Raw genomic sequence first — 21,570 nt, forward strand, 5'->3', positions numbered from 1 at the left:
TCAGATGAAGACATTAAAGCTATCTGTAGTCATATGAAAATATGCTCTAAATCACTATTGATTAGAGAAATGCAAATCAAATCAGCTCTGAGGTACCAATTCACACCTATCAGATTGGCTAATGTGACAAAACAGGAAAATGATAAATAGGAGATGTGGGAAAATTGGAACACTAATGCGTTGTTAGTGGAGTTGTGAACTGATCCAACCACTCTGGAGAGCAATTTGGAACTATGCCCAAAGGGCTATAAAACTCCACATACCCTTTGATCCAGTAATATCCCTACTAGCTCTATATCCTAAAGAGATAAAAAAGAGAAAGGGACCAATTTGTACAAAAATATTTGTTCTTTTTGTGGTGGCAAAGAATTGGAAATTGAGGGGATCCCATCAATTGGGGAATGGATGAACAAGTTGTGGTGTATCAATGTAATGTTATTTTTCCATAAGAAATAATGAGCAGGTGGATTTCAGAAAAACCTGGGAAAACTCACATGAACTGATGCAGAATGAAGTGAGCAGAACCAGGAAAACATTATACACAGTAATAGCAACATTGTGCAATGACCAACTTTGATAGACTTAACTCTTCTCAGCAATACAATGATCTAAGACAATTCCAAAAGACTCATGATGGAAAATATTATTCACATCCAGAGAAAGAGCTATGGAGTCTGAATGCAAACCAAATCATATTATTTTCTCTCTCTTTTTTTCTTTGTCATGGTTTTCCCCATTTGTTCTGATTTCTTCTTTCACAGCAAGACTAATTTGGAAATACTTTTAATATGATTGTACGTGTATAGTCTATATCAGATTGTTTGCCATCTTTGAGAAGGGGTAAGGTAGAAGGAGAGGGAAGAAAAAAACTGGAACTCAAAGTTTTATAAAAGTAAATGTTGTAAACCATCTTTGCACGTAATTGAAAAAATGAAATTCTATTAAGTGGAGGGGGAATGGCTTGTTTTCCTTGTGTTAGCGCTCTAGATGAGTGTCAGATTTACATTTAACTCTTAGTCATCTTTTTTGTGTATTACTAATTTTACAGGCTCTTCAAAGTAATCTAACATATTCTCTATTGCCAAGACGTCTCATTATCAGTAAGAGATTAGCTCAGTGTTTGCATCCAGCTTTGCCTAGTGGAGTACATTTGAAAGCCCTAGAGACCTATGAAATCATATTTAAAATCATTGGGACAAAATGGCTTGCCAAAGATTTGTTCCTTTACAGGTAGGTTTGCTTTTTGAAATTCTATTTTGTTATCAAGAAAGCATGTTTAATTTTCAAATCGGAAAGTATTATTGATCTTTTCCTTTTTCCCTTCTCTCAGCTGTGGCTTGTTTCCCCTTCTGACAAATGGAGCAGTGTCAGTGAGGCCTGTCCTCCTTGGTCTGTATGAGAAATACTTTCTTCCACTGAAGAAGCTGCTTCTGCCAAGTCTTCAGGCATTTCTTATTGGGCTGCTGCCTGGCCTAGAGGAAGGCTCAGAGATTTATGACAGGTAAGGACTTGTCCTTAGTTAATCAACAGTGACTTTTAATGGGAGTCATATACTATGTTCTCCTGTCATGGAGGTAGAAATGTCTTTTGGGAGGAGCAAAAGCATCTCTTTTTCCCTCTCACATTTGTTGTATAAACTATAAACATGGTATAGGGCTTGGATTTAGGAAATGGGATTTAAATCATAGTTGTAATATTTGTTATTTTTCTCTTTGCTTAGCCTCACTTTCTCCATCTGTAAAAAGGGTATAATATAGTAAAACTTGCGATATAAAGCACTATACAGGGGTGGATATCATTGGAATCAGTTAGCTAGCATTCAGCTGTGTGCCAGACATTGTGCCAAGCATTAGGGATACAAAGAAAGACACACAAAAAAAGAAAATATGCCTCTTACTCTCAGTGAGCTTACAGTCTAATTCGGGGTGGGAAGGAACAACATGCAAACAGCCATTTACAAACACAATTTATTCAGGATAAATCAGAGGTACTCTCAGAGAGAAGGCACCAAGATTAAGTAGTATGTGGAAATCTTGCAGAAGGTAGAACATTAACTGAGACTTGAAGAAAAACTAGGGAAGCTGGGAGTCAGAGAAGGGGAGGGAGAGTGTTCCAGGCATGGGGGACAGCCAGTGAAAATATACCAAGTCAAGAGATGGAGTGCCAGATTCAAGCTTCAGCAAGGAGGCTGGTGTCTTTGGATCAGAATACATGGTGCAGAGAAAAGTGTAAGAAGACTGAAAAGGTAGGAAGGGGTCAGGTTATAAAAGGCTTCAAAAGCCAAACAGGGGATTTTATATTTCATCTTGGAAGTAATAGAGAGCCACTGGAGTTTATTGATTTAGGGAGAGGGGAGGTGACATGGTTAGACCTGTGTGTTAAGAAGACCAATTTGAGAGCACGGATTGAAGTAGGGAGATACTTGAGGCAGGGAGACAAACCAGCAGGCTATCACAATCCTCCATGTGTGAGGTAATGAGGGTTTACTTCTTGGTGGTTGCAGTGTCAGAGGGAGAGGGTATATTGAAGATGTTATAAAAGCAGGCATGGCAGAACTTGACATCTTCTTAGATATGGGAGGTGAGAGACAGTGAGGAATTGAGGGTGACGCCTCGGTTTCAATCCTGAGGGACTGGGAGGATGGGAGTACCCCTCATAGTAATAGGAACATTAGAAGATTTTTATGGGAAAGATGCCGAGTTCAGTTTTGGACATGTTGATTTTTAGATGTTTTGGGGATGTGAAGTTCAAGATGTCTAATACATAGTTGGAGATGTGACACTAGAGATCAAAAGACAGGTGAGGGTATAGTGGGAATGCTACTAGCAGCTGCTGTGGGGGTGTAAGACCAATAACACCAGCACACAGGAAGGCTGCTAATACAGGTTATTGATCTGCTTTTCTGAAGGAAAGATAGCTTCAGGGGGGTTAGTAATTTTACTTTAATCAAACAATGAGAAAGATATATAAGTAGAGAGAAGTGAGTATCCAAGAAAGAATTCCATAGACAGGATTCCAACTGTCTAAACAGAGGAATAGATAGATACCTAATCACCAGACCAGGGAGCACCAATATCTGGGTTCACAAAGTTGGGGGAGAGCCTTAACAATGGCTACCCAGAGTCTCATCTGACCAAATCACAAAGAAACATTCTTCCCATGACTTTGAGTCCCGAAGTAAAATACTAACCTCCTAGTATATATAGTTTTTAACTAATAGGCTCAGAGCCAGAAGGCATCACAACTGATGTGACTCAGTGTCTAATTGGCCCAGTGCCAAAAGGTGTAAAAACCTTCCTGTAAGAAAGCCTCTCATAAGCAAGCTTCCCCTAAGCCAGCTCCTCCCCCAAGGCAATATAACTCTCCCTGAATCACCTGATGGGCTCTGTATGACTCAGGATGTATCACAGCTGTGAATTAGGCCAGAGCTCAAAGCAGCAGGGCATCCCTGATTGAAATACCTGTGTACCTTTAGACCTGGAAACATGGACCATGTTCCAAGGGAAAAAGGAACATATGTGGTCACATAAGCCTATTAATGGACAGAGAAGATTTTATACTCCATTAACCCTACAACCAGTCAGCATGGTTTTTTATTTTTTCCATCATTGTATAGTAAATACAGATGATTATAAGAAGCCAAGAAGATTGGGTTCAGGTCTTGACACCCTGGCTCTATGATCCTGGGCAAATCATTTTACTTCTCAGAGCTCCAGGCAGCTGAGACTATAAGTTGCAGAGGTGATGACCTGATATAATAGAGGAAGTTTCCATATTCATTAGTTCCCTATACCAATGAATTTATAGATATAGTACCTATTCCTAGAAGTAATAAAAAGGGAAAACAATAGGTTCAAAATGCTGCTTTCAGTTTTTTAAAGCAGTTTCCTGATCTCATCTGTGTCAGGAAACTAAGATGAAAGGAGCACAAGATATGGTATCATAAATCCAGCTCCTTCTGTTGTCACACAGAACTCAAAACTAAGGTTTTGTCAGGAGAAGGATGGAGCACATAAGGATGGGAGGGTTTGATATGCTTTATGTTTTTATATGTTTTCCTTTTTAAAGCATTTTCAAATACTTTACCTCATTTGCAATAAACCATTGTCATCTAATGTAGGGTAAATGTTGTCATCTACATTTTACTTGTACTTCTATTGATGAAATCACCAAAGATTAGGGGCAGGTTATAAAGACAACAAGATGATAAGATTTTAAATTAAGTGCAAAGTATATACCTATACTTTTTTACCCCAAATAAAATTTGTGGAATAAGAGGGGAACTAGTTATTTGTTGGCCCAGGATTGACCACACTCTTAGAGGCCCTTTCAGAATTGAGACATGCTCTCTATGGAGTGAGAGGAGATAGGAGATGGCTTTGAGGTATATGATCACTAGCAACAGATAAGAAAGCCAATAATGGAAGAACCCAGTGCTTGAAAAGGAATAATGTCACCTTTTGGAGTTGGGAAGAGAAATTTCTTTCCATTCCCCACCTCATTGGCCACATCTCTTAGAATTCCTTGCCCAGTAGAAGACATCAAACCCAACAGAGAATGGGGCCTAAGAAACTGAGTGAGGAGGCAGCTCTGAAGAGTATGTCTTTGTATGATTTGAGAATTCTGACCTTCAGAGGCTGAGCTACAGAAAGGACCAGGTACAGAGAAACAAGCTGAGTAATTTGGCTGGAAGAGAGGGAGCATGAGAATGATACAGGAAGCGAAAGGACATTGATGCCTTACAGTGCCAGAAATATACATCGACTTTGATATGTGTGTACCTCCCTACCAATGTATTCTAATTGTGTGCCTACTCTTTTTATTATTTTTTTTAAGCAATCGGGGTTAAGTAACTTGCTCAAGGTTACACGGCCAGGTTTTTCTGGGTGGGTGCTAAGTGTCTGAGCCCGGGATTCGATGTCCAGGTCGTCCCGACACTGGGGCCGGTGCTTTTACTTGCTGAGCCACCTGGCCACCCCTAAGCAATTGGGGTTAAGTAACTTGCTCAAGGTTACACAGCCAGTTATTGCTGGGTGTGGTGCTGAGTGTCTGAGCCCGGGATTCGATCTCCAGGTCGTCCCGACACTGGGGCCGGTGCTCTTACTCGCTGAGCCACCTGGCCACCCCTAAGCAATTGGGGTTAAGTAACTTGCTCAAGGTTACACGGCCAGGTGTTTCAGGGTGGGTGCTAAGTGTCTGAGCCCGGGATTCGATCTCCAGGTCTTCTCAACACTGGAGCCGGTGCTCTTACTCACTGTGCTACCTGGCCTCCCCAATGCCCACTCTTTTTAAAGATGCTTAGTGTAATTGTGGGAGAATGTGCCCTAGATTTATAGGGGAAATGCTTTGTAGGTACTATTCTTATAAATGCCTTACTATTCTCAATAAATGCCTTTGCTTTGATCTAGTTCTGTCTACTGACTGATTATTAAAAGTAAGTTCACCAGTCAGAGCTATTGAGTTTTAGTGTTAGTAGTATAGACACACAGAATGCCTTAAATCTGGAATAGTTGCCTTCTAGGGGAACCATCCTGAGAGCTAGGGAGGTAGCCCAGGATGTGGACTTTAAAACAGATGAAGAAATTTAGACCTAAAAAGATTCCTTCAAATAATTATTAGTAGGGACAGATAGGTGGAGCAGTGAATAGAGTCACGAGGACCTGAGTTCAAATTCAGCCCCAGACAATTAACCCTTACTAGCTGCGTGATCTTGGACAAGTCACTTAACCCCAATTGCCCTGCCTTTCCCCCTCCAAAAAGACAAAAAACAAAAAACAACCAATCCACAACAAATAATTATTGGTAAATTCAATACCTTTTAGGTACTAACTGTGTGTGCTAGGTACTGAACTGAACTTCTTTCAAGGAATTTATAATCTAGTAAAGATAAAACACACCTATGAAAAGTATGATAAAAAGCAGAACTGGAAAATACCTGCAGTAACTGACCTAGCTGTTGTCAAAACATTAGGAATGCTTGTTATTTCTTCTAAGTTTCCATATAATGGCTGCTCAAGCCAATTCTGTTTCACCCTCCCAAAAAAGATAAAGGGAGAAAATAAAACTACAAACACCAGCACTAAACCCTTATTCAAAGCAATGAGTGGTTTTATTTTTTTTTTAATAGTTTTCAAGAGTAAGTCCCTCCCAAGAGCTAGCAGGCACTTTATTTAGGCAGAACTTATGTCCTTGAAGAACAGTGGTACTCTGCTCTCCTATGATTTAAACTGGTATGTGGAATTGCTGCAAATTCAACTACTATTCATTAAGTGCTTACTTACTATCTGTGGATCACTATGAACCAGGAAAGTAGTCTTCCAACTAACAAGTTAGCTTAAGTTTTTCAAAGCAGAGCAAGAATAAATTCTGTTTTTTTAACCAGCCTTAATGGAAGATTAATCAGTGTCATTCATCACACAATCAGAAACATTGTTCCTTTTTTTATAAATATGACAATGATTTTCTCTTTCTCATTTTTAATTATTTCAGGAGGAAATTTTGCCAGGTCATTTTTTTACAAAGAAAAAATAAAGGTGGATTTAAAAGAAAAGAAAATGTAGCAAAGCAATGGAAGGAGGCAGCAGATAATTCATTAGAATTGTAAGGACAACACAAATAGCTTGCCAGTGTTTCTTAAGTCAAAGACCACTTTCCATATTTTAGTCAGCATTCTTTTATTTAGTGTTTCAAAGAAAGTAGGTGTCTTTATAAATATTTAACACTAAAAACTATCGACTCATTTTATTTCTGACAAACTGATGTCCTTTTATACTTTTATATAGTGCTTCTGTCTTTCTTATTTTTTTAGTTTTTTGATGCGGGAAATGGGTTTTTATAACTATTGACAGCTGAGAGTTGAACTTTGAAGAAGAGCAGCTCCTAGAATCTAGCTAAGCAATCTGACACCAGACATGCTGCAATAAAGGAGAATTACTTAAAGAATCTAAAGAGAGAAAAATTTCTAGGCCTTAGAGTTCCAGAAGTCATGAGTGACCTTTGCCTCATATGTATTTTACACCCATTCCTCCTCATTATCCTCATACTCCAAATTTGAGCCTGTTCTTCCTTTAGACACTGTATTTGCAGGAAAGTGGGCCCCAGGTTGACGAGAGTAGAATGGAATATTTTGTTGCTATTGTTTTTACTGTGCCTTTTTGTTAAATGCCTTTGCTGAGAGTTAATTATGACTACAGACTTTCAGTCAGTATTCAGGAGAAATCCAGTGGTGGGGACTTGTTGACCTATGCTATTAAAAGTGCAATAACTCATTTGATTATTAAGCATTTATTCAGTGTTCATTTTTTGTCAGCTACTATGCTAAAACCTGGAGATACAACAAAAGGCAAAAAAAAAATGGTCTCTGCCCTCTAAGAGTTTACATTCTAATGAGGGTGACAACATGAAAATAGCTATGTATATATAAGTTATATAAAGTAAATAGAAGGTAATTTCAGAGGAAAGGCAAGCCCACAGGATTTTGCTAGAACTTGAGATGGTAGCCATTCTCTGGGGACCAAACCCTAGAGTAATTTGTACATGATGGGGGAATTATCCCAGAAGGCATGCCACAATTAGAATAGATATGGAATAAAAATATGGAGAACGAAATCTTTAATAATAATTTTACAATTTTGTAACAGAACAGATGCTTTGCTTCTGAGGCTGTCCCATGTTGTTGGCAAAGATGTATTCTATACTGCGCTGTGGGGAGCAGTTGTGGTGAGTCCTTCCATAAGACTCCCGGCATCCCTTTTTATAGTCAGCCACATACAAAGAGAATTGCCTGGCCAAGAACAGACATATATGCTGGGGACCGATTACCAACTCACAGTAAGTTCATCATACTTCTCAGAAGAGATTTAGGGGTTGGAGTGGTCTTGATCTCTGCTTCTCTTTCTTCCCTATTCTTTTCCAAGCTCTTGAAAAGAACAGTAGAGAAATAAGTTAACATTAAGGGAAATGGAAGTGTTCCATGAGTCACTGTGGTGTGAATAATGGTCTTAGTTGTTAGGTGTAAGCTGAGAACATGTGGTAATATGACTTTTTTTCTTTAACAAACAGAAACTAAACACCTAAAGGAATGTTGTCTGATTCTAAATAATTACCTTGAGAGGACTCTAAATGTAATCCAATAATGGTGATGAGGTTCAGAACATATTTGGAACTCTTCCAAAATATCCCCATTATACATGTGTACATATAAAACACATGTGTGCGTGTGGTATGTATGTATATACACACATAATGTACATGCATGTGTATGCACATGTATGTCAATAACTAAGTAGATGTATCTGTTCTGAGGAAAATTAATTTTAATGCTGTGTCATTTGATTATTAATTAATAATTATTATTATTATTATTAATTATTGACCAGTCTAATTAATAAATTGATCCTTTATACCCAGAACTTTGTCTCTCAGAATTTTATGTACAACAACCCTCCATGGTTGTAAATCTTTTTAGAAGCAGACAAAAGAGCCAAATTTGGTGAATAAAGCGTGTGATTAAGCTGGGTACCCGTTTTGGTGTTATTAGGAGTATATCTTAACTATGAAGTAATGAGACTGTTTCTCTTATGTGACTTATAAACTGGTTCTGAAAGCAGTTCCAAAGAAACTTCAATTTATTTTTTTTTATTTCTCACAAAAAGATAATATTGTTGCAATAATTCCTATAACCTGTTTTAAAAATCAGTCTTGTGGCTTTAAAGTTTTTAGAAGACTGTAAAATGTGTGAGAAATTATTGTTAAATTATTATTGATAATTAATTTAATATAGTATTTTAGAGAGGCAGTGTGATGTGGTGGATAAAGGACTGGCCTTGGGCTCAGGAAATCCTGGGCTAAAGTCTGTCACTGACATATGTTATCTTTGTGACCCTGGACAAGTCACTTAGTCACTCAGTGTCCCAGCAAAATTTGTAAGATAATAAATTACTGACTAATTACTGATTTCAACACTTAAGATTTTGCCCTATCAGTGAAAGCACCTTTCTAAACCAAATATGTATTTGTGTATACATACTGCATTGCATTTTCCACATGATCCTGTGAAATAGTTAGCCAAGTATTTTTTCCCCACTGTGCGACAGTATCACTCAATTTCTCACTGCTCCCAGGAAATTGTCAAGGCAAGTGTTGACCTGCTCAATAGAGGGAGTTTTACCAGGAGTTCTCTATACTGGAGAAAAATATAGATCATGTTCCTCTACAAGTAATATTTCATATTTTTCTTGGGGGGAGCAGGGAGGCTGTGCTCATTTCTGTTTGTCAGAAGTGGGATGGGGTTAAAATTAGACATTCCTACCACTCATTTCAAAATACTATTAGGTAACAAGGGATGGAATGAGATACAGGCAATGAAAGTGCCTTTATTTCTTGGCAGACTACAAGGGTAAGGTATCTAAATGAAGTGAGAAGACAGATGTCAGAGAAACAATTCAGTCACAGATAAAACAAACTTAGCTCAGAAATATAACTAAAATGTCTTGAAGGTATAAATTTAATATACTGTTTTATCTTCTACAGGTAAAATCTTTGTGTGCATCGTTATTGGATTCTAATGTTCTGGTACAGAGAAACAATTTGGAAATAGTACTTTTCTTTTTCCCATTTTACACGTGCCTGGTAAGTTATTTGCCTTGCTCTGAAGCATTTTTCCCTCCAGGAAATGTAAAGAATAGCTTTCAAATAGAGTGTTTGCAACTCTGCTTAACTAAAGAGAGTTGAATTACTAAATTGTTACTTTATGATCTTAAGCAGACTGGCAGGAACTTCCATTTTATAAAGATGAAGGTTCCAAAGCAGATATTGAATGTGAGATTGTGCTTTATAGTATTTGGAACTGTTCACTAATGTCTAGTAAAGGATCCAAATGAATTGATGGATTTTGTACAAGATTTAAGACCATAGAAAATATAACCATGTTAAAGCCACAATCTGACAGGGACATCGAATGTCAGAGCAAGAAGCTTAGGTTGGGAAAGTAAATTATGTTTTTCCTGTGACCTATACTCTCTCCATACACTTCCTTAATCTCCCGGGATGTGACTGCTGCCTTTCTTCTATCTCTTCAGTCTTGTCCCTATAGTTAAAAAGTTTACTAATCTTTGAATTTGTCAACATTTTGTCTACATCCTGCCTGTTTAATATCTATTGTCTGGTTTTTCCTCTCCTCTTTCTGAGCTATTGAGTGTATTCTGCTATAGATTTATGTTGCCTGTCCTCACCTAGGTTCTGACTTCTACACGGCAGTCATTTGGTTTTTTTCCCCCAATCCATCACAACTTTGTGCAATGATGTTCTGAACTTTCCCTCCTTTCAAGACCACTGTTACCTCTAACCTCGTACTTTGCTGAGAAAATTGAGGACATTTATCATGAGCACCACCATCTCCTCTATTCCATACCTCAGAACCCTTCTACCTTTCTTCCAGCCTCTGTGGGAGAGAGCCTTCTCCTCACCAAACCTAACTTCTTCATCTGATTCCCTTCATCTCATCTCTTCCAGCAGTTTGCCCCATCAGCTACTCCCTCAGTCCTCTTTATTCTCTTACTACCTAGGGCCACCATTTTAGCGCTACTTAAAATGACATTCACGTCTCTCTCATTCATAAAAAAAAATCTCTACCTGACTCTTTTATCCCCTCAAGATATTATCTACCATTTTGCTGCTAAATTCTTAAAAAGAGTTGTGTGTGTATTCTGACCTGGCTTACTCACTATCCAATTACTTCTCAGACCCGCCAGTATGACTTCTGACCTATTATTGCCTTGAAACTGGCTTTCTTGCTGGCCATGTTACTGTTTGTCTGTAATCTCTGCTACCAGGGAAGGTGAGGTCTATGGATCTTTGGAATGCAGAAGTTTTAAACTGCAGTGGGGTCAGCTGACTGGGTTTGCACACTAAGTACAAAGCTAATATGGTGAGCTCATGGTGAGGATGAAGGGGAGGAGGGCCTTTAGGCTGCCCAGTTCAGAAATATAGTAAGTTATAGTTCCTTTTCTGACCAGTAGTAGAATCAAGCCTGTGAATAGCCATTCTGCTCTTAGTCTTAGTGAGATAGGGAGCCGTAGATAGAGATAGAGAGATAAAGAGATACATAAGTACACACATACATACACACACATATGTATACACATGGGTTTGTGTTGACTACCACCTTCTCTTGAATATACTATCCTTCCCCAAGCCCCAAGTTACATTTCTTCTGATTCTCCACCTACCCATATGACCACTCTTTCCTGGTCTCTTTGCTTCTTCTTCTATCTCATAAATGTCAGTATCCCCAGGGCTGTGGCCTAAGCTTTCTTCTCTTTTTCTCTCTACTTCTCCCTTGCTGATCTCAATTGTTCCTATTTTTTAGGTATTACTTCTATACTAATGACTCACAAATTTTCATATCTAGACATAATCTCTTCAAGGTAGTTCTACATCACCAGCTGCCTGCTTTACGCCTCTGTCTCATTATATCAAGCATCTCAAATTCAACATGCCCAAAATGGACCCCATCATCTTCTCCTCTAAATGCATCTCTATTCCAGATTTCCATTTCTGTTGAAGGTACTACCATCCTTCCAGTTATCCAGGTTCATAATCTCTAAGTCTGCCTTAAATCTTCACTCTTCCTTCCCCTCCATAGCTAGTGAGTTTCCATGTGCTATCAATTCTCCTGCCACATCTTCTAGCATTCATTTCCTTTTCCCCACTCACATAGCTGCTGCCCTATTTCAAATCCTTATTAACTTCAGATAATCCCATTGTAACAGCCTCCTAATTGTTCTCCCTATCTCCAGTCTTTCCTATGGCCAATCCATCCTTCATACAGTTTCCAAAATTATCTCCCTGTGGCATAGATATGGGTGTTATTTTCCTAGCCAAAAACTTTGAATGGTTCCCTGTCGCCTCTAAGATAAAATATAAATTCCTTAGTGTGGCATTTAAGGTCCATCAAAATTGAGCTCAAAACTTCCCTTTCCAGCCTTATTTTACATCACCCCCTTTTATTTATCTACATTCCAGCTCAGTTGGCCTACAAGTCGTTCCCTATATTCAGCCTTCCATTTCATGCTTTCATATAGCCACATAGGTTTATCTTCCTGTGATTAGAGTGTGTAATAATAATGATAATCGTAGACATGGTAGTAGTAGTAGTAGTAGCAGCAGCAACAGCATCTAGAATTTACATAGCACCAACATCTCAGAAGTCTTAGCTTCTGTTTGTCAATCAGGCCAGATTCCTCTGTGAGGCCTTCCATAATTCATCCAGTTTTTAGTATTTTCTCCTTCTAATCACATTCTATTTATTAATCTGTGTCTGTTATACTTCCCCAGTCAGGGATTATTTCATTTTTGTCTTTATACCTCTATTACCTAACAGCTCTTTACATATAGTAAGGCTGTTGTGAGGATCAGATGAGATATTTGTAAAGTGCTTAGTACATAGTAAGTGCTTAATAAATGCTTTTTTCTTTAATTCTTCGTTCTTGTGAAGGTACTAAATGATGCCTTATGAATATAGTAGAATAAATTTCTCTATCTGGAAGAGATTTGAGCTTCAGGACCACTAAGATCCCTTCCAACACTGCAACCCTGATTTAATATGAACTACTTTTGAAAAATTGTTTTAAATGTAAAGTTTTAGAAATAAAGTTTTTTATATTTTGCTGATAATTGCATTGAGAGAGGAAGTGATTTGTTTTCTTCAATTATCTACAGAAAAGTTTTCTTTTTCCTATTAGGACTCCAGTAAAAGTGCCATTCCACTGCTCAGATCGGATATTGTTCGAATACTTTCAGCTGCTACCCAGACTTTGTTGAGAAGAGATATGTCTCTTAACAGAAGATTTTATGCATGGTTGCTAGGTACTGACTGAATAATATGTAATACTTTTTTACTTAAAAATTAAAGTAGGCTGTTTCTAGTTCAGAATTTAATTAAATCCACCGGAGCTGATGAGATCACCAAGTAAAGTAGTGTAGAGGGAGAAGAGAAGAAGACCCGAAACAGAACCCTAAGGGACACCTGTGGTTAGAAGGTATGAACTAGAGGAGCATCTAGCAAAGGAGGCAGAGAAGGAGTAATCAGATACATTGAGGAAAACCAGGAGAGAATGGTGTTTCAAAAATGTAGAGAGAAGAGAATAGCGGAGGAGAGAGTGATCAACAGTGACTGCAGAGCATTCAAGGAGAGTGAGGATTGAGAAGAGGCCACAGGATTTGGCACTAAGAGATCATTAATAACTTTGGAAAGAGCATTTCAGGTCAGAAGCCAGATTGTAAGGCGTTAGGAAGAGAGTAAGAGGAAAAAAGTAGAGGCATCTATTGTAGATGACTTTTTGAAGGAGTTTAGTTACAAGGACAGAAGAGAAATAGCATAGTTAGTAGGGATGAAAGGATCAAGGAATGATTTTGGTTTAGTTTGTTTTTTCAGGATAGGATAGATGCAGTCATGTTTGTAGGCAGTAAGAAATGAACCAATAGAGAGGGAGACATTGACAATAAGTGAAAGAGTGAGAAGACAGAGGGGGCAATCTGTTGGAGGAGATGGGATAGAATCAGATCACTTGAACAGGTAGACAGGTAGAGGGATTAGGTAAGGTCACTTCATCATGTTAGACAGAGGTAAAGAAGGAGAAAGTAGTGATAGATGAGGAATATGGGAGAAGAGGGAGTTCATGGTGAATGGCCTAAATTTTTTCTGTAAAAAATGAGGTAAGGTTTTCAGCACAGAGAATGTGGGAGGAAGCACCATGAGAAACTTCTTGGAAGAGCTGCCATGGAGAGTGGGGTAGGGAGTTGATGAGGAAGGTATGGTAGGATTGTCCAACAGCACTGAGGTCCTGGTAGAGATTATATGACATAAATTTGTAGTAGATCCAGTTACTGGTTGTGGATGCGATTTCTCCATTTTCTTTCAGCAGCACATGCATAAGCGTGAAGGTAATGAATGGTGGGAGTGATCCAAGACTGAGGCTTGGCTAGGCATAATCAGTGATATGACAAGGGGGCTAGGGATTCAAGAGGAAGATGGTGTAGAGTTGAATTGTTTCACCAAGCAGTCAACATGGGGAGAAGATGAGAGAGTGGCTAGTCCAAGGGAGGTGACCTGAGAGAAAATTGAGGAATTAAGGGATTGGAGGTCATGGTTAGAATGAAGAGTCGCATTGTGTAAGGGAAGGCAGAGGAAGAGCTTTAAGACTAATAGATTATGGTCAGATAAGGCGATTTCAGAATTCTTGAACATGGATGTAATATATTTTGGGGTGATTAAAAGATTGAGGATATGACCTTTTTAATGTGATTGGTCTTGCTAATAGTAATATTAAGTCCCAGGATGAAAGTGAAAAGGAGTCTCCTCCTCCCAGGGAATGTGTCTGAAGGGAATAAAATTTGGTATCATCTCCCATTGAGGGTTCTAGGGAGAGGGAATTTTTTGGCTGGTGAGTCTGAGAACATAAATGGCTGTCAGTCTGAATAGAGTCCCAATATCACCCTGGACTTTTGGGTGGATTGCATGCAAGAAGTCTATGATGACTTAACTATTTTAATTCAGATTGTCCATACCTATGATAAGAACTAGAGACAAAATTGGATGTCTATTATTCATTCAGTGGACCTGGTGTTCCTGGTGCTACTCCTGGCCATCACAATTATTTCATCTTAGAAGATTTTTAGGAACTGCCCCAACATCCCTTCCCAACCATTTAAAAATAATTTGTACATTGTTTTATATTATTGTATAATTTATTTTTTAAGTTAGATTAAAAACCCCTCCAGAATATTTTGGGACCTTGTCAGCAAGGGGTGGGACGCAGTAAGAGCTTGGATTGACTCCTAGGGCTTGGTCTCTGCCCTGACCCTTAGCTTAGCCCTTCTATACCTGGTAACTTCAACTATAAAAGATTAGCGTGGGAGGATAGGGGAAGTGATAAGGAGGAAATCATCAGAGATTTTTTTTTCTGAAATACTACTGCCTACCAGTGTTTCCTTGACTTTTTTTAATCTGGTGTTTCAAGAAAGGGAGTTGTATTTTAATATCCTTTTTTATTCTTCAATTGTGCCCTTTTAATATTAATGTGTTTTTTAATTGAATTTTATGGTTCATGAGTGCCTGTTGTATTTTTTAAAACCTTGAACCTCCTGGACTAAACCAAATATAGCCTTAGACCACAACAATGTGTAACATTAGGACAGGATAGGTCATGGTTTGTGGGTGGGGATTGGGGCCAAGTGTACAGATCTGTAAATTGATATGTATGGAGAACTCCCAGTGTGGAAACTCTGTTCACCACAGCAAAACAGCAGCCCATCTATAATTTATGATCTTTAGAAAGTTTTCTGGGACTCCAAGAAATTAAGTGCCTTGCTCAGAATTTCACAGTTAATATCTGTCAGAGGCAGAGTTTGAATCCGAGGCTTCCTGACTCCAAAGCTTACCCTGTATCCACTACAATACAGTGTCACTCCATAGATATCTGGTAAAGATTGCTTTCTGGACTATAAAAGTATCAGATGTGGATGGATATTCATTGGTTGGCATTTCACATATTGCAGAGTAGCAACAGCAGTTTCCAGTATTTTGCAAACTCTCATATTGCTTTTTTTCTTAAAGCAATCAGGGTTAAATAACTTACTCAAGGTTACATGGCCAATTATTTATGGGTGTGGTGCTGAGTGTCTGAGCCCAGGATTCGGTCTCCAGGTCATCCCGACACTGGAACCAGTGCTCTTACTCGCTGAGCCACCTGGCTGCCCCTAAGCAATTGGGGTTAAGTAACTTGCTCAAGGTTACACGGCCAGGTGTTTCCAGGTGGGTGCTAAGTGCTGAGCCCCAGATTCGATCTCCAGGTCATCCCGACACTGGAGCTGGTGCTCCTACTAGCTGTGCTACCTGGCTGCCCCTTTTATTTATTTATTTTTTTTAAGCAATCGGGGTTAAGTAACTTGCTCAAGGTTACCTGGCCAGTTATTTCTGGGTGTGGTGCTAAGTATCTTAGCCCAGATTCGATCCCCAGGTCATCCCGACACTAGAGCTGGTGCTCTTACTTGCTGAGCCACCTGGCCGCCCCCGCTTTCTTTTTTTTTAAATTAAATTATTTGTTTTTAGTTTTCAACATTCATTTCTATAAGTTTTAAATTTTCTCACCTTCCTTCCCCCTTCCTCCCTAAGATAGCTTGCAATCTGATATGAGCTCTACACATATATTCCTATTAAACACATTTTCACCTTAGTCATATTGCATAGAAAAATTATAATGAATGGGAAAAACCATTAGAAAGAAAAAAAAAACAAACAAAAGAAAATAGTCTGTTTCATTCTGCATTCTGACTCCATAGTTCTTTCTCTGTATGTAGCTAGCATTTTTCCATCATGTGTCCTTTGGAATTTTTTAGGTCCTTGCATTGCTGAGAGGGACTGAGTCTATCAAAATCAGTCCTCACACACTGTGGCTGTTACTGTGTACAATGTTCTCCTGGTTCCACTCATTTCACTTAGCATCAGTTCATATGAGTCCAGGTTTCTCTGAAGTCTGCCTGTTCATCGTTTCTTATAGCACAATAGTATTCTATTACCACATATACCACATACCATATATATATATATATATATATATATATATATATATATATACCACATATCCATATACCACAATCATATTGCTTTCTAAACCATAATTCAGAAAGCAGCAAATAGGACTTCACATTTTGTTTCCACAATAAGTTGACAGGCAGCCAACCCTTGTGTTAAATCTTGATGTCAATAATAGATGACTTTCTGTGGAAATGTTGTACCACCACACACACACACACACACACACACACACACACACACACACACACACACACACACAGAAGAGGTTATTACTGTTCAGGCACATCTGACTCTTCATGACCCGTATCACATCAATATAGTCTATGGGGTTTTCTTGGCAAAGATACTGAAGTGGTTTGCCATTTCCTTCTCCACTAGATTAAGGCAAACAGGTTAAGTGACTTGTTCAGGGTCACACAGCTAGCAAGTGTACACTCAAAGAACAATATTTTTATTATGCCTCATTGCTAATTGGATGGGGACTAGTGAACACACCTGCCTTACATAGAAGTTCTCATTAACAGGATCAAGTATGTCCATGTCAGTGCAAAAAATAAGTGTAGGTTGCTGAGAAAGATTAAAGTGATATTCTATCTAAGCCATGGCTTCTTATTGTTATCAATTTTCATTCAGTGAAATAAGACTCCAACTCTATTGCTCCATTCTCATTCTCTGGGTTTCTAGGATAAATTATATTACAAGATATTAGAAGATGGGAATCTTGCCCCATATTATGTGATATTGTCTTGCTTACTTTATATGTTTTATGTTAGACTCCTTTCTGAACCAGAGTTTTTTTAATTTCGTTTGTAGGCTCAGACATCAAAGGAAATACTCTTGTGCCTCAATCGAACATCTCAACATCTTATGAAGACCGATCTGCCTATTTCTTTGAAAAATACTCAAAAGACCTCTTAGTTGAGGTAGGGGGGATCATTTTAGCCCAAAGGTTTCCAAATTCAGAGAGCTATTTGTTCTGAGATACCAATAGGCTTACTTTGCTGAGCCCTTGCAAAACATGTGTGTTCTGTCCATATATCCAGTCCTTCCTGAACACCCCATCTGCTATCTCTCCTGCCATCTCTCCTGAATTTTTACTATATATTTAATTACTTTGTGTTATATATATGCTTATATATATTATATATTTAAGCACATATATATATGCTTACATATATATATTTATTGTCTCTCCCAGTAGATGTAAGGTTATTGCAAGTAGGGATTATTTCATACTTTGTACTTGCATTTGAAGCCCCTGGCACAGTACTTGGCATATAGTAGATACTTAATAAATATTTGTTGATTGATTGATACCAGCATTGTAGGCATACCTTCATATCTGTACTTGTAGACCCCAACTTGTTTGCTACATCCTGCAGGACTATGTCTAAAACATCTTTTATTCCATCTAATGGTATTTTACAAAACTCAAAATGACCTAAAAATAATAGGGGGGAGGGGAAGGGAATAAGCATTTCTGTAGTGCCTATGTTGTGCCACGTAATGTGTGCAAAGTGCTTTTTACAAATATTATCTTATTGGATCCTCACAATAACCCTATAAAAAAAAAAGTGCTGTTATCGCCTCCATTTTCCCATTTAAGAAACTAAAGCAAACAGAAGTGACTTGCCTAGGGTCATACAACTAATAAGTGTCTGAGACCAAATATGAATTCAGGTCTTCCTGACTCTAGGCCTACTATGCCACATAGTTGCTTCAAAAAAGGAGAAAAAAATCTTTTAAACTTTCACACTGTTGGTATGAAATAGTCTAACATGTCATTTTTAAAAATTAGGCATTGATGGAAATCTTGCATCAGAAGTTTACCAGCTCTGAATTTGAAGAAAGTCATCAAGCTTACCTGAAACCTTTCCGTATCCTTGTTAGTCTCCTTGACAAGCCTGAAATAGGTAATATAGTAGAAAGTATTTAATATTAAAATTGTGTTGAAAATAACATAATATTTCTATGATTCAGTGGCCCTTTCAGGATTAATGTTATGAACTTTGTCATCAGAATGATGAATATTATCTTTTGATTTTTCATCTTTTTAATTTATGATAAATTATCATATGCACCCCAACATACCCAGGGTGGCTGCCAGCACAGGTTCTTAGATCTGCTTTTCTAAAGAAAAGCAACTCAAAATGGGTTAACAATCTTACTTTAATCAAACAAACATATCATTTACCTAGTTCAGGGGAAAAAGTCAGCACCCCGAACTTCAGAGTATACAGACAGAAACATTTCAGCAGACAGGCCTCCAACTGTACAACCATTACATCCATACCTAGTTACAGTTACCAGAGAGGAAAGCATCAACGTCTGCGTTTTCATAGCCGGGGGGCTCTCAACAGCTGCCCAGAGTCTCATTTGGTCAAATCACACAACACTTCTCAAAGTGAGCCCCAAAACAACGCCTTACATCAAAGTTTATATATAGAGCCTTCACCTGTCTCAGAAAATGTAACAACCCTCTTGACCCACTGCCCAATCACAATGTATCTCCTGAAAAACAAGCCTCCCACCACAGGCTCCAGGTGCACTTAAGCCTGTCAAAGGACCTAGGAACAGGGAAGATCTTACACAATACAATCTTAGAAAGATGACAACTACATAAATTTACATTCCTATTACACTGAAATGATAGGAATAAAATGTGTACTTTATTTCCAAGCCAGTCATATTGCATTGTCTTGTTATCACAGCTTAAGAATCTGTGTTCAGTTGCTCAGGTCCAGAAATTTAATTTTTAAGCAGATAATGTGAACCTCATTTGCCGAGTCCATTTCTTTTGTACTCCTTAATGTTTTAGAAGAAAAATTCAGTTCTCTACTTGGTTGGCATGAACCTGCCAGAAATTAATTTATTAAATATCTAAGTCTTAGGTTAGAAAAAGACAGAGAGATTGAAAATGATGTAGAACAGAACTGTCTTTGAAAATCTGTCTAACCTAACCATTTCCACTTAAAATTTTTTAATAACCAGGAGAGGAAAAACAAAATTCCACTATCAAGATTAAATAAAGACACAAAGTTTAGATTTGAAATTTTGAGTAACTTAAAACAATAATAGCTTCAGCAGTGGCCTATGGAGAATCATCTTTCCAAACCAATTTGACTGGTCAAAGGTAGAGAAAGAGAAATATTGCTCCTAATTTACTGCTTTTGTCCAGTGTGGCAAGTGAAAGATGAAATGATTGAAGAAACAAAGGTTTGAGCTTCTGAGCATATTGATTTATTAAGCAATACATACCAATTACCCAACAAATCAGTCACCTTTCTTAGCTGTAGCACTAGACCCCAAATAGAGAGGGAGATAGACTTTTATAAATTAAAACCACTTCATCAAATAAAACCAATTCACTTTCCAAGTTGGGAGGGAGAAAGCAAACAGGTACAAAAAAAGAAGTGTCCTATCCCCCCCCCCAAAGTGTATTCAATCAAAGGGACATGGAAACAATAATTGATTGACTGAATAACTTTATTTCCAAGTCCATCATACTGCATGATAAAGTGTATTCAGTCAAAGCAACTGGAAATAACAACTGTTTAATCAGTATGGAACCAGTTTTCAGAAAAGACATGAGTTTCTTGAGATGTACACTTGTCAGAAAACCCTTTGCACAGATCTTTGGATATGACTAGGTTTCTGGTCAGCAGAAAAGTCCTTAGTTAAGGGTCTCTAAGCAGCAGGTAGAGGTGATTCAGCTTCCCAGCCATGCAGGGCTAAGTTCAAACAATGCAACAAAGTCCTCTAATAATTTCCACAATTGAATAAAGTTTTTTCACAAGACAGAAGCTGGACTAGAGTCATAATTGAATAGAAAGGGAAATGAGCTAGCTCCAGAATTTAGTCACAAGATTGAGTCAGCGTGGTTCATTCAATTCCCACAGTTAAACCACTTATTGTCCCAATCCTCTCAGTATTCTCACCAGTCACCACCCTAAATCTGTCTCCATAGAGATCAGAGTTCCTCCCTGAGCTTTGAGTTTGTTGCCCTTTAGAAATTAGTTAGGTCTTTGATAAGGATGTTATGGATCTCAGATTAGGAAACTGTCTCCTTTGGAATTTGATTTAGTATTCATAAGATTTATTTCATTCAGATGTCTCCAAAAAAAGATTTCAGACAGAAATAATATTATTTCTTAATATTTTCCTTAAAAAGGGAAAAGATATGATACGAAAACCTTAGCATATTTACATCTTTTGCTAGAAAATTCAACAGAGTAATATATATTTACTTAAGCATCATGAAATCTTTGGTAACGCTTAAACCTCCTTTCTTCTTTGGCAGAATCTCTTGCTTATTGACATTTTCTTCTCAAGTACTCCCAATGTTTTTCAGCAGTCATTAGTAAACTACTAATAGTCACTGAATCTGAAAAATAGAAGAAAATCTGAATTCTCAGTTTGAGGAATTCCCTAATTCAAGTATAATATAAGACTCTTAAAATTGAGATCTAAGTATCATTTCATGAATATGAAAATTCCCATGACATCTGGGGGTTTTTGCTTTTTAAAAAAAGGTTTTTCTCTCATTTACCAGTTTTCCAGAACTCAGCAATAAACCTTAAATAAGCCTACTTGAGATTAGATATTTGTAAATATCTGAAGATGTCAAGCTATATACAAATTCAGTGTTAGCCAAAGGGATAATGTAAATAAAGCATCTGGTCTTCAAAGCCCTGTTTTACTGCTCCTTAGTAGTGAATGTACTCTGAACTATACACAGTGAAATTTTTCCCTCACTCACATTGTTGATGTCTGAAAGCTAATGCAGATTTTCCTTTTGTTTCATGTTGCCTATAACCCTGGTGAATAATCATGCTTTAGTCTAACAAAGGAGTGCACATGTGAAGAAAATGAATGAATGTTCCTGATAACACACAATCATGTATTTTACTCATTGATAAACCTTGTATGGCATGCCCTTTCTAGACCATCTTAACCTGGAACAACTTGTTGAA

At 37.9% G+C, this 21,570-nt stretch overlaps 1 protein-coding gene across 2 annotated transcripts in view; it reads left to right on the forward strand.

Annotated features, from left to right (window-relative positions):
* The window catches only part of DOP1B (DOP1 leucine zipper like protein B), a 171,634-nt gene that overhangs the window by 23,572 nt on the left and 126,492 nt on the right, over positions 1–21,570 (forward strand). For both annotated transcript variants that reach the window (XM_069075074.1, XM_069075075.1), the window contains exons 3-9: positions 1,049–1,230; positions 1,331–1,501; positions 7,641–7,830; positions 9,532–9,630; positions 12,744–12,867; positions 17,411–17,520; positions 18,396–18,510. In XM_069075074.1, coding sequence (XP_068931175.1) covers positions 1,049–1,230; positions 1,331–1,501; positions 7,641–7,830; positions 9,532–9,630; positions 12,744–12,867; positions 17,411–17,520; positions 18,396–18,510 — 991 coding nt within the window. The remainder of the gene's footprint in view (positions 1–1,048; positions 1,231–1,330; positions 1,502–7,640; positions 7,831–9,531; positions 9,631–12,743; positions 12,868–17,410; positions 17,521–18,395; positions 18,511–21,570) is intronic.

This window comes from Petaurus breviceps, unplaced genomic scaffold (assembly GCF_028583685.1).
Source record: "Petaurus breviceps papuanus isolate PSGF00001 unplaced genomic scaffold, PetGlider_PUasm1.0 90897, whole genome shotgun sequence".
In the NCBI taxonomy this organism is placed as follows: Eukaryota; Metazoa; Chordata; class Mammalia; order Diprotodontia; family Petauridae; genus Petaurus; species Petaurus breviceps.